Source organism: Cyrtonyx montezumae, unplaced genomic scaffold (genome assembly GCF_038088225.1).
Source record: "Cyrtonyx montezumae isolate F1298 unplaced genomic scaffold, pur_monq_1.0 scaffold_12, whole genome shotgun sequence".
Classification (NCBI taxonomy): domain Eukaryota; kingdom Metazoa; phylum Chordata; class Aves; order Galliformes; family Odontophoridae; genus Cyrtonyx; species Cyrtonyx montezumae.
Window position 1 is genome coordinate 1,340,577 of NW_027071848.1, and position 13,186 is coordinate 1,353,762.

At 46.0% G+C, this 13,186-nt stretch overlaps 1 protein-coding gene across 2 annotated transcripts; it reads right to left on the bottom strand.

Annotated features, from left to right (window-relative positions):
- Window positions 1–1,034: 1,034 nt before the first annotated feature.
- On the bottom strand, window positions 1,035–9,067 carry KCTD21 (potassium channel tetramerization domain containing 21). 2 transcript variants are annotated; one of them, XM_065729917.1, is made up of 2 exons: window positions 9,032–9,067; window positions 1,035–3,719 (listed from the first exon to the last, which is right to left on the bottom strand). In XM_065729917.1, exon 2 carries the CDS (start codon window positions 3,687–3,689, stop codon window positions 2,907–2,909), a length of 783 nt encoding a protein of 260 aa, XP_065585989.1. In that variant the 5' UTR covers window positions 3,690–3,719; window positions 9,032–9,067; the 3' UTR covers window positions 1,035–2,906. The 2 variants fall into 2 exon arrangements, with proteins under 2 accessions (XP_065585989.1, XP_065585988.1); XM_065729916.1 differs by lacking the exon at window positions 9,032–9,067 and adding an exon at window positions 7,775–7,851 and having other exon boundaries at window positions 1,035–3,713.
- Between the last annotated feature and the right edge of the window lie 4,119 nt (window positions 9,068–13,186).

The following is a 13,186-nucleotide window of genomic DNA, read 5'->3' on the forward strand; positions in this document are numbered from 1 at the left end:
TGAGAGCAAGAATCATCAGAGCTGTTGACTGGTGACAGAAAAGCAAGTTACCTCCAGGGCTCTGAAACAGAAGGTAAACAAAAGCTTGCTATCTAGATAACAGGCAAACAAATACTTCAGAAAGAGAACATTTCTATAAGCAGTCACTACAACATAACTCACAGAGTGCAAAATGAGGGTACAGCTACACATTTAGCTTAGCATGTAGTTTGAAATAGCAGCTGTATTTATGTAACATATGTTTGATTGCAGTCCCAGCTGATTCACTTACCACTTATTTCAAAGCTTTTCTATTCCTCCCAAGGCCTGTTTTCATTGGTGTCTTTACACTGGTTGGAAATTTGTATCTCTGCATATTTATAAATGACTGAGATTTGTGGTCAGGATACCTTTGCCTACTTTAGTGACCTGAGCATAGACAAATGTGGATTCAAGTGATCCATCATTTGCATAATCAACTAATGGATTTAAGCCTTCCAGAATTCCCCCTCCTTTCAGTCCACTGCTCTTGCTCCAGGATAAAGTTAAGAGCAAACTAATTATTACAGATCATTATTCATTTAGTCCTGACTTTCAAGAACTGCTGTTACAAATCATATAAAATGTACTCTCAGAGGCTTGAGTCAAAAAAGTAGTACCGTTGACATCCCCCCAAAGCTTCTGTCATAAATTCAGCAAAGGCATATCTGTTTGAAGGCATAGATTTGATGAAAGAGAGTTCACAAATGGTATTTTATAGATCATCATCATAACACCTGCATAGATCATAATTATGAATGTCCAATTGACTGGCAGTCTCTCAGTAGAAACAGGATTCACATTGGTGTTGCTTTCCTTTGTCAATGGCAGGCTGCATCTCCTGGCATATGTTAATCCTGCTTCATAATTCAGGGCAGGAACAGGGAAAATAAAGTTCTTGCTAATGCAGCTGAAGGTAGAAAAATATGGATCCTTAAGTTGAAATCTGGCCACAACGTCTTGCTTATAATCCTCAAAATCCATGAGAAGTGGCTAGGCTGAATGATGTTTGGGGCTTCAATCCCAGTCAGTGTGGCCTAACAGTGTGGATTCACTTCCACCATCATGCTGGTGAGTCTCACACCAAGACAGACAGGGAAGGAGATTTATAACAGGCTGTCAGTAGCTACAGAATGAGTGTTTTTACCATCAGCATGCTGATCTGTGTTATTCATGCAGTACAGCTTGGGACAGTGGGAGTATATTTATCTCACAGTTACTTTAGAAGGGTATTAATCAGTTTTTTTTTTGCTCCTCATAGATCAGCTTAACGTAACAACAGCCGAGCTGCTGTGGGAAAAAAAAGAACAAGAGCAATATTGAGCTTTGCAGCTCTGTGCTAAGACACTTTGGAAGCAGTAAAATTATAAACACTAAAGTTGGTTATTGCAGTTTCCTTTCTATCTCAATAGAGGGAATAGGAAATGTTCTGGAGGGTCTCTCATGCATACATAGTGATCTGATTAGGGAAAGACAGCTAAGATACATTTAAAAGTAATTAGTTGAAGAATGAACCACCTTGAATGTGGCAAAAATGTTATCTAGAGCTAACATGCAGCTAAGGGATTATGATCTTCATCATAGCAAGGATTGGGCTTTTAGGAAAGGGCTTGACCATTGTCATCACCCCTGGTTTCCCACTGCCATATTGCTCTGGCAACTGGACACTAAAGCCAAGCAAGAAGGTAAAATGGTGCCTTAGCAGTCCAGCATTTCACAGTGGTGTAAAAAAGTGGCTCAGTGTACAAGGGTAGAAAAACAGAGCCTCTAGTTCTGTAATTAAAAGCAGTACAGACAATGGTGGAAAAGTAGTCCTTTCAGATGGAATCCACCCTACCTGAAAACCCTCCCATAAGCTCCAGACACCGCTGAAGGGGGACTTTCCAAGAGGAGGTCCTGTCCTGTCAGAAGAAACCCAACCATTCAGAAGATATCTGGGGACATCTTCCCTCTCAATCTGTCATCACCTCAGAGAGTGTTTCTGGGAGCATCCTTGGGAAATACAGCATTATAAGAGAAAGAAAATGAACAGTTCCCTTGGATGCCTTTGGACTGAAGAAGTCAAGGTTTAAGAGCATCCAAAGCAAAGTTCCCCAACAGACTTCTCAGTTTGTAAGAACATCTTTCTCTCTGTTATGGCTTTCTTGGTTGTTCCCAGAGTCAGTCACATCATTCAACCATGGCTTCCCCAAAAGCAGAACACAGCAATGGTTTCTTCACAGGGTTCAAGAAAAAAAAACAAATCATCTTCAGGCAGTGACAGAACAGACAGGATCCTCTACTCATTGGCAATTTGCACCATCCTTTACAGCTATATTCAACGTGTCCATGTGGAGAGGCTTCTTCTCCACAAATCCAAACAAGCTTCTTGGGTCCTCTGCCCAGGTGATATGGCAAAGACAAGGAAAATGTGCCCCCCTGGACTGTCTTCTGCTGCACCGTGGCTCCGTGGCTTCCTTCAGCACATTTGATCTCACGGTGTCTCTCTGTGGCTTCCTTCACCACAGTTGATTTCCAGACAATCTCCAAACCTTGATAACTGAACATTCTCATCACCTGTGCATTACAGGTTAAGGATCATTCCCGTTTTTCATCTGGAAAATGTAGTAAGAAGATAAGTGATTCTCCCCACAGTTGTACAACAGGTTAGAGGTGGAGGCAGAGACAGAACCAATCCTTAATTCAGGTGCTAGACAATATTCCTTCTATTTAGAATACAGACATATTCTGAAAGACTGTATTGGTAAATACATTAAAGGAAAATCATCTCCCTGTTAGTGACTCTTAATCCAGGTAAGCATGATTCTGAATTAGGCTGTGAGTGTGTTTTAAAGGGAAACACTTAACCTGTGTTATCTCCACGATGGCATCATAAGAAAAAGCCATTCCTACTTGTACCGAATTAGGCGAATAATCTTATTATTCATGAAATCTGAAGTATGTGGATGAGAAGAATCTATGCAGAAACCATCACTCACAGCTATTTTTAGCATTTCTTCCACAAATACCTGGAAACTATTGATTTGCTTATTATCTGGCACCACCCAGAGTCTCTTTAAGTTCTGCTTCGTGTACTCCTCTTCAGGAAGGCCTTCCACACTTGCAACCCAATCTAAGGTCAAATGGTTGGGGTCCTGCAGGTAGCTAGATATTGAAGAGAGGTTTCCATTGAAGCAGTAGTAAAGTTTGGAACCGAGAAGCTTCAGGAACAAACATGAAGTGGAGAAGATGTGAGCACTGAAAACTTCCATGTTGGATGAAGACAGGCTGTAGATCTGGGGTGCTTCTCGAACGGTGAAGTGAACAGTCTGGGTCTTCTGATCGAGACTGATGTTGAGCATGGCATTCTTCTCTGCTTTAGAAAGCTCCATCTCCTTCTCCTGCAAGGTATCAATCAGAGGCTGAATTTGATAAAAATCTGCCTCCCGTCGAAGTAAGCCCATTTCCTGAAAGTCTTCGGGGAGGTCCAAGTGAGAAGTTCTCAAGAAGTTCAGGATATAGCGGAAGATTTTGCCATCTCTGTCAATAAAGCAGTTGCCTTGGCTGTCCTTCTTGGTTGGCATCTTCCCACTAAACATGGCCCCCAGCATGGAGTCTGGAAAGCTAGTCAGGGTGGACAGAGAGGTGGTGTAAAGCTTTCCTCCAACATTGAGCGTGATGGGTTCTGACATGGTGGAAAAGCCACAATGCTGTGACTAATTCTAAAAAAAAAAAAAAAAAAAGTCAAAAAAGAGAAACATCCAACATGGTTGAAAAGGTTAAACTACAGGGGAAAAGATTTCTGTGTATGTATGGGTAACTACACGGCAATCATTTCTCTTTGAGATTAGCAATGGGAACATATTTTTGGAGGCTGTATCTTGAAAAGAAGCATTTCTTCTCCTAATAGTCTTTATCAGGGCTTTGTTTTGTTCAGCTTACTGCCAGAAATCATAAGTCTTCCATTGCTTTACAGTCATGCTAGATGTGAAATCTCTCCCACAGATGCCCACAGCAGAAAATGACCAACTTCTGGAGTTGTATCCTGGACTCACCCATTCCCATCTCCATCATGAACATGGGGGAAAAGAAGGGCAGGTAAGAACCAGACACATCCCAACATCTTCCATGACATCTCAAGGTTTAATTAAAGCAACAAAGCTGTAGTAGCAGAATCCCCTAATGCACAGTGGTGTGCAATCATCACACCAGGGAGCCAGCAAGCTGTGCTGCTGCATGCACACGGTGCTTTGCAGTTCTGTTCAGAAACAAATGCATCAAGCTTTCTCCTTCCAATGCACTTCACCTTAGAAAATATTTCTTAATTAATCAGGACTGTATCCTTAGTTGACGTAGCTTCTGAGCAGCTCCTCTGCAATCAGCTGAGACAAACTGAGGATGTGTTTTTATGATGCAGTGAAGCGTCAAACAACACACCTCCCTTTGCCCTCCATCGTACTTCCCTTATCTCTTAAATCCTCTCTGGCACTTATCTGACCCAATACTGAACCTGTTCAGAGATGAACCTCCCACATTTTCTATTCAGAATACACTTCTGCTGCATCTTGGAACCAGGTGAATGCCAGGGCTGGTGCAAAAGGAGAGGAGGGAGGCACTTTTCCATTGCAAACCAGCTCAGCTGTACTCAGAAGCTGTGCTCTCATTCTTGCTATCTGAAGACCTGCAAATATGGCTGCTCCATTTCACATCTCTTTCTCCTTGCTCACTGAATCCAAACTCATCAACAGTTGACAGCTGACTAAAAACAACAGGACGCCCATCAGTGCTTGCTTGCAGAGATATGAGGTAGCTCTTATTTGCTATGGCCATTTCACAGAAAGCAGCCCAACAGCTCTCTTAAAATTAAGCTTAGATGCAGGCATTTTCCTAACTGGTCATGGATTAATCATAGATAGGATAATACTACTATCAGTTCCACAGCTGTAGCAGAATACAGACTGGAAAAACATCTTGTGCTGTAATATTGATTATTTTATGGCTGCTAAAACCTGAATAATGGTGGTAATGACAGCAAGCCCATTTTGCTGTGGGAAAGTCATCCATACTAAATCAGCTAATGAACAGGTCGAAGGAGAATCTTTATTCCACTTCTAGTTTAACATTCCCCTCTCTTCTTTAGCCTATGTTAGCCCTTAGTACACTGTGTGTATATCAGTGTGTAGTAATGAAGGGAAATAATCAGATCTGTAAATCTGAGTGCTTTGCTTGTGTAGGTCTTAGCCCCCTGTAACCAATCCAATTGACAAAGGTGCACACATAGACCAACACAACACCCACTCCATCCCAGTCCTTGTTACTCAGCTCAACCAAAAACACTCTGGAAGAAGACTTCTTTCACTGTTGAATCCCTATGGCACTGTTCTTAGCACTCTCCCCATTCCTGAAGGCATCCACCCAATTTAGAGTCGTTGTTTAACCTGATCATATATAGGCTTCAACTGGTCTTATTCTGCATACAAGTGGCACGTGTTTCCCCTAAGAACTTGCAATACGCCTGTGAAAGTGTTTCTACAAACACAATCTGACACAAAAAAAAACAGTCCCAAATGGATTTTTTTCAAGTTTCATATGGGAACAGAAGCATTCCCTACAACTTCCTGCAGATAATTCAGGCTGTAGAAGCAGTGCTGACAATGACTCCAAAGCCCATTTCTTCCTTCCTCTGCTGTTTCAGACTCACTGATACATTTTTTCTTTCTTCACAGGTCATATTTTCAGATTACTGAGCCCAAGCCTTCTTATCTGCACCAGAGTTTTCTCATGCTCTCTGCCAGCCTTGGCCACCTGCAGGGAGATGTTCCCCTCCTTTGGCTGCCACCTGAAGGCCTCCGGATGACCCAGAAGTTCAGTGGTAAGATGCAGACTTTCATTTCAAACTCAATACGTTCTTAATCTTATTCTCATCCAAAAATGTGAACATAGGTGGCTATAACCCACAGTACAAGTACAAACTGGGTTATGGTTCTTGGAAAGAGAGTAAAGACTTCTGTGTAGCTGCTCCCAAAGCAGTACTTGAAGTGCATTCAGATTAGATCACTTTGAGTTTTGATCTGAGACCTGAAAATGTGAACTTGGCCAATGTGCACATGTACTGCGTGCTTTTAGAGTGATTTGTGTCCAGATACATTTGAACACAGATGTAACTTGGTGCTCAGATGTACTGGAACACAGAATAATCCATAACACTACATTACAAGCGTGTAGGTTTCAGAAAGAAACCAACAGCCAAAACCTAAGGATCTTATCCTTAAGAGACAGATACTTATGTGTACATACATAAAGTAGAGGAAAAGTATTTTTTTTAATGTGAGTCTTTCTGTTGCTTATCCTGAGCAAAACTGTTAATTTTGATCGTTCCCATTAAAAACAATCCACCCTGAAGCAACAATCTGATGGAACATGAAAGAGACTGTATGCCCAGTTCTGTTTAAAGTCTCACTGAAGATTTGAAGAAAGCTGTTTCTGCATTAACAAAATGAAGATAACGCTAGCTTAGCTGTAATCAGTGGCAGGGCAGAGAAAAATGTAAAAAGATACTAAACAGAAAACCAAATGAAGATTTTATTTGGGAGAATGTGCAGCAAAGCCTTCACCTCCTTGAGAAGTAAACCCAAGCACAAGTATTTACTGGGAGTGAGGAAGGAAAAGTAGCAGCAATTGGTCACAGACACAGTGTACCCTTCAACAGCCAACCTAGAAAACATACTTTCAAACCAAAACTCTGGAAACACATCCTTAAGATAGTGAAAAACACAGCTTAGTTAGGAAAGAGTGACAGCAAGAGGCAAAGCACACACACAGCAAAACCAAGAGATGAATTATTCAGGTGGGCACAAGAAGGGAAGCCTAAATGGCAATAACATTAAAGCAAGACAGGGACCATTTCTGCTAAACACTGGGAGAAGTAGCCAGACTAAAAACCTCCCTGGCTTCTGAGCATTGCCCAGGAGAGCTGCTGAGAGCCACAGTGTCTGGATAAATGTTGAGTGGGTCTGGCCAGGTAATGCAAGGCTCAAAGTGATTTTGCATTGTAAGCAACCTGACTGATTTCAGCTGAAAAGGAGGGATGGGAAAAGAGGTATCCAAGCACCTGAATGGTTGTGGGAGACTTTAGGTACAGTCTGACCAGAGAAGATGGTTGTTCCCAGCACTGGGCCCCAGTCTGCTTGGTTGGAGTGCATTAATGTCACATAGATAATCAGCACAGTGCTCCACTGGTGCTGGGCTCTCATCCCAGCTCCCAACACTTGCTTTGCTCCAGCACATGTGACTACAGCACTAGTTGGTTTGAGGTAAGAAATTCCAATTTCTTAATTTCCAAAATCCCTGGTAAAAATGGTCATTAAGCTGCAAAATCTGGATCTGGGCACAGGTGGAGGCAGCAGACCTATAGCACTTGCTATGGCTGTATCTGGAGAGCCATTTTTGTTCCCTGTCCCTTCTCAAGGGCATGGTTTTGCAGGGAAAAAAGACCATTAGCTGGGAATTTGTGTTATGGGCACTACAGCAAAGGCAGCTTGATGTCTAGAAGTCATGATAGGAGAAAAAAAAAATACAAAGGAACAGCATACAGAGGGTGGAAATAAAATAGAAAGTATTTAGAAAACTAAAAGTTAAATTAAAAACCTCAGTTTGGTGCCCCCTTAGTGGCAGTCAATGTGTAGGTATCACGTGAGAGCTGGGTTTAAAGAAGGATTTGGGACAAAATGTGTTGTGACGAGGTGCTTAACCCCCCCTTAGTGAACCACGGATGCACACTCATCAATCCCAGCTGATCCCCAGCTCTCTGTAATATGGCTTCTACACACTGTGTGCTTCCCTACAGCCATCCTACAGAGGAAAACCCCGTGCTTCCCCACGGCTGCAAGGTGGAAGTCCATCCCAGCTCATTCTGGCCACTTGGTTGAAGCATCACAGTGCTCCGGCAACGAGCTGCAGGAGAGGACTCCAACTCCCAGCAGGCACAGGGCAGGAAACGCCAGCTCACCCCTCCTTTCAGGAAGCATCCCTATCGATCCGCTGCCTGTGGCACTGCCAGGCAACAGTGACTCGGATTTTATTTTCCAACCGTGCTGCGTTAGCATGGAAATTACTCAGCCGGTGAGATGACATGGGAAGCATGAATGTGAGATTCCTAACATCCCCGGCTTGCTCTGAGTGGTGCACGGGGAGCTCACTGATGCTCTTGAGCATCTCCTGGCAGATTCTCCAGGCTGGTGCTGCTGGCTGCAGGTGAATGCAAACGGATGTGGCTCTCTGGGTTTAAGCAGTGAACGCTGCCTGAGGCAAAGAGAAGGAGACAGGGAGATGGAAATACGGATGATGGGCAGAGAGTGGGGGGAAGGAAGTATAAAATAAAGACCGGGCTCATACTGAGATATGAGGATTGAGAGCATCCACAGGAGCTGGGAAGAAAGGAAAAGAAACAGCTGAAGAAGGAGGACTCAGAAAACGAGACAGAGGGCAACACAAAGTGCCAGAGGATAAAAGCTGAAATGAGGCACTCCTGACCCTGAAACCCACGGGCTGTGCTGGCAGGCAGACGGCCAGCAGGGCTGTGGCCCATAAGTCAACAGTGTGCGAGCCTGTGCCCACGACATGCCAGCCCTGTGAAGCTTTGCACTGATTTCTAACATCCCATCTAAGTGTCCACGTCACTTGCCAACCCTGGCACTGCTGCCCAGACATCTGTGGGTGCCCCTTCCCTGGAGGAGCCCAAGGCCAGGCTGCACGGAGCCCCGGGGCACCCCGACATGTTGCCACCCCAAGCTATCGGCAAGCAGCGCAACATACTAAAATAACAATACGAAATAACCCCGATCGTATTTATAACGACATCGCCGTCAACGCTAATAACTGCCTAAATCCAATTCACACCCAACCTCAACATCCCAAAGCCTTTCTCCCGCTGCCCTCTCCCTGCCTCTCCTCCTCACTTTTCCCTCTCGGGGCGGGGACGGGCTGACCCCAGCCCATCTCCGCCGCTCCCCCCGCCCCGCAGCCCCGCACCCACCTGCGGTCCCGGAGCCCCGAGCCCCGTCCCCGCCCGGGCCCGCAGGAGGCGGAGGAGGAAGCGGGGGCGCGGCGAAAGCGGGATCCCGGTGCGGCCAGAGCTGGGAGTTGTAGTTCCCTTCTCTCCGCCCTGCACCCGGAGCTGCCCGCGGGGCTGCGGCTTTCTGCCGGCCCGGGGAGAGCGTGCACGGCTCCGGAGAGAGGTAAAGAGGGGTAGGAGGGGATGGAGGGGTTGGGGTGTGCGGGATGCTGAGAGGGAGGGATGTGCGGGGTGTGCCGGAGAAGGGATGCTCGGGGATTGGGATGAAGGGTTGGTGTTAGGGGGGTCGGGGTGCTTAGAGAGGAATGCTCCGGGGAAGGGGTGCTCAGGGGTTGGGATGTTGGATGGTGTCTGGGGTCGGGATGCTCAGAGTGAGGGATGCTCAGGGGTCAGGATGCAGGAGGGATGGTCGGAAGAGGAGGATGAGGGAGGGGGGTAGGTCCTCAGAGAGAAGGATGCTTGGGAGTTGGGATGCTCGGAGCTTCAAGACTGAGAAAGGATACTGGAATGGGATCGGAATGCTTGGGGACTGGGGTGCTCAGAGAGGGTTGCCTGTGGGAAGGGATGCAGGAGGGATGTTTAGAAGAAAGGGATGCAGGTTTTGGGGGTCGGAATGCAGGATTGGTGTTTGGAGGTCGGGATGCTCAGAGAGGGATGTTCCAGGGAAGGGATGCAGGAGAGATCCTCAAGAGTCTGGATGCAGGAATGGTGTTCAGGGCTTGGGCTGCTCAGAGGTAAGGATACTTGAAGGAGGGATGGTCAGAGGCTGAGATGCTGGGGAGCTGGGATGTTCAGAGTTGCCTGGGAGAAGGGATGTTTAGAGGGAAGGATGTAGGAGGAATGCTTGGGTGTTGGGATGTGGGATTGTTGTTTGGGGGTCGGGCTACTCAGAGAGAGGGATGTTTGGAAGTGAGGTTGCCTGGGGCTTCAGGATACAGGAAGGATACTTGAAAGAGGGATGTTTGGAGACTGGAGATGAGAGGGAGGGCTATTTAAGGATGTTTGAAGAAAGGAATGCAAGAGGGATGCTCAGAGGTAGGGATGTAGTAGAGGTGTTCAGGAGTCAAGATGCTCAGAGAGAGGGATGCTCATGTGAAAGGATACTAGGGGCTGTAGCTGCAGGGGTGTTATTTGCAGCTCAGAGGAAAGGGTGCTTGGGGGTCAAGATGCTCAGTGTTTCAGGATACTGGGAGGATACACAAAGGAGGGATGCTTAGAAGTCAGGATGCTCAGAGAGAGGGATGTTTGGGAACAGGATGCTGGAGGGGTGTTCAGGGATGCTTGAAGGAGGGATGCCCAGGGGGAGGGATGCTTGGAGCTCAGAATGCTGGAGTTTGTTCAGAAGTTGGTATGCTCAGGGTTTTGGATCCAGGAAGGATGATCAGAGAGAAGGTTGTCTGGGGGTTGAGCTGCTCAGCAGGAGGATGTTCAGGGGGCAAAATGCAGGAGGAGTGCTCAAAAGAGGGATGCTTAGGACTCAGGATGCAAGAGAAATTGATATCTAAAAGGAGGGACATATCCCATATATCCTGAAGGTACTGCCAGAAATACTGGGGATCTGTGTATCTCCAAACAGTCAGACAGCATTGGATGAATCTCAGCCAGTGTTGGTAGCTGTAGGTCTGGAATGCCTTGGTGAAGAGGACATGACTTTTGCTTGGGCTATTTCCAGGGGTTCTGTTTCCATACACAGATAAAAGCAGACAAAAATGTGAAGAAAGAAGAGTGATGTTTATGCTATAAATACCACCAAAAAAAACCCAACAAACCTTCCAGAGTGGATTTGTTTACAGACTCTGGGGGTGATAATAGGAAGGACACTGGACTGAAGGTCAGCGAGGGATCTGGGTGCTTCTGTATGCAGAGCAGTGCAGCCTGTCTGAGAGCTCTGCCTAGGGAGGAAAGCAGAAGTCTTTGGTGTCAAGAAAAAAGGAGATGTGTTCATCAGGGGGACATGAAGAGGAGAGACTGAACAGGGAGAACTTTGCCTAGTGCAGGCAGGACAAAGGTTTTTGGCATATGTTGCCCATTATATTCAGAAAATGAAAAATAGAAAGTTCTGTCTGTGGTTGATGCTGGTTTAGCCATAAACCCAGTGATCTGTCAGTGGTGTTCCAAGTCCTGCTTTCTGTGCCTTTGCTGCTGTGCTTTGATGCAATGGGATAGAGAAACGTAATTCCTTGTGCCTCATTTCCTGCAGTCACCCTAGGGGATGATGGCAGATGACATGTGTTTTGAGATGCTTTATCGGAAAAGGATGCTGGCATCTATTAGTGGTATGTGTGTATCTGTTGTCTGGAAGGGAGGAATGGAGCTGGGAGGAGTCTGAAGACAGAGAGGATAAAATGTCAGGGCCTTCGACTTTATTTGGCATTACTGCACTGATCACTTTGACTTTGAGCCAAAGCCTTTTTTTAATCTGACTACCAAGTGCCTAGCAGCAGGAAACATAAAGCAAGAGAAGAGGCTTGGGAGTTTGTGTGCATCAAAAGGACTGAAGGAGCAGCATGGGAGAAATAAGGACTGGGATGGCTGAGACAGCAGCATCCAGGTAGGGCAGCCAGACCAGTGGTGTTGTCTGTCCATCAAGGCCAAAGTAAGTGAGGTGCAGAAGGCTGAGAGAATCATTTAATGGGGTCAAAAGTATGTAAGAGTGTTATAGAGGAAAAAAAAGGGTTAAAGAAAGACACGGTATTGCAGAAGAAAGGAAAACCATTCTTAGTGGTCTGCAGGTTTAGAATCACGGAATCACAGACTGGTTTGGTTGGAAGGGAACTTAAAACCCACCCAGTTCCTGCCATGGGCAGGGACATCTACCACCAGCTCAGGCTGCCCAGGGCCCCATCCAGCCTGGCAGTGAGCACTGCAAGAACTGGGGCACCCACAGCTCTGGGCAGCCCATGCCTGTGTCTCACTGCCTTCTGAGTAAAGAATTTCCTCCTTATGTCAAACCTAAATCCCCCCTCTTTTCATTTCAGATTCTTCCTTATTCTATCACTAAAATCCTTGATAAAGTCCCTCACTATCCTTCCTGTAGGTGTTCTTTACGTATGGAAGGTCTCTGTAAGTTCTCCCTGGAGCCTTCTCTTCCCTACAGTAAAGGATCCCAGCTCTCCCAAACTGTCACTGCAGGAGAAACAACAGATTTTGGGGCAACTATTTGGTAGTGCACACAGATGCACTTTCATAGAATCACAGAATGTCCCAAGTTGGAAGGGACCTACAGGAATCATTGAGGCTAAACCCTGGCCCCACACACCCGAACCCAATGTCTGAGAGTGGTGTTCCAGTGCTCCCTGAGCTCCAGCAGCTCTTGTTGCATTACCACTGTCTTGGAGAAGAGATTTTTCCTAATCTCCAACAACCTGAACCTCCCCTTGGCACAGCTTAAAGCCATCACCTCTTGTCCTGTCAATGGGATTTCAGTTGGGGATATGGTAGCAATGTTGAGGGCCATTATTTGATGATTTCCAGCTCTGTAGGCAATTTCTTCATAGTTATTCACTGGAACACAGTCATTCACTGACACAGGTTGCCCAGAGAGCTGTGGGTGCCCTACCCTTGAAGTTGCTCAAGGCCAGGTTGGATGGGGCCCTGGACAGCCTGAGCTGGTCATCAGCAGCACTCCCCACAGCAGGGGATAGGAACTTGATCATATTTAAGGTCCCACCCAACCTAGATCACTCTATGATTCTATGATTTAGAGAACCCTACAGGTAAAAAATGTTGTAGGGAAATGATGAGAGGGACGGTCTGTGACTATTTAATACCTGCTGGTCAGGCTGCATCTCTTGGATATTGATGAGTTGCAGTCTGTTCCTCCTCCTTGACAGGATGGATGGGCTGGTACTTGTGACCAGTATCCCCACTACCTATGATTAAGGATACATACGTTCCCAGCAGGAAAGAAGAGATCATTACAACTGAAAGTTCCTTTGATGTTCCCAGAGAACAGACTTAAGAAGGCTTGTGACAGCAGTTTCTTTGAAAAATTATACCAAATCATGGCAGATTTCATAGAAACTTCATAGGATACTGTTTTGCAGTGTGTTGTGCTCTAGGGAGGTACTGTGTGCACTCACCTTGGACCTGCAGCAGCTCAGCATCCTGCAGGAT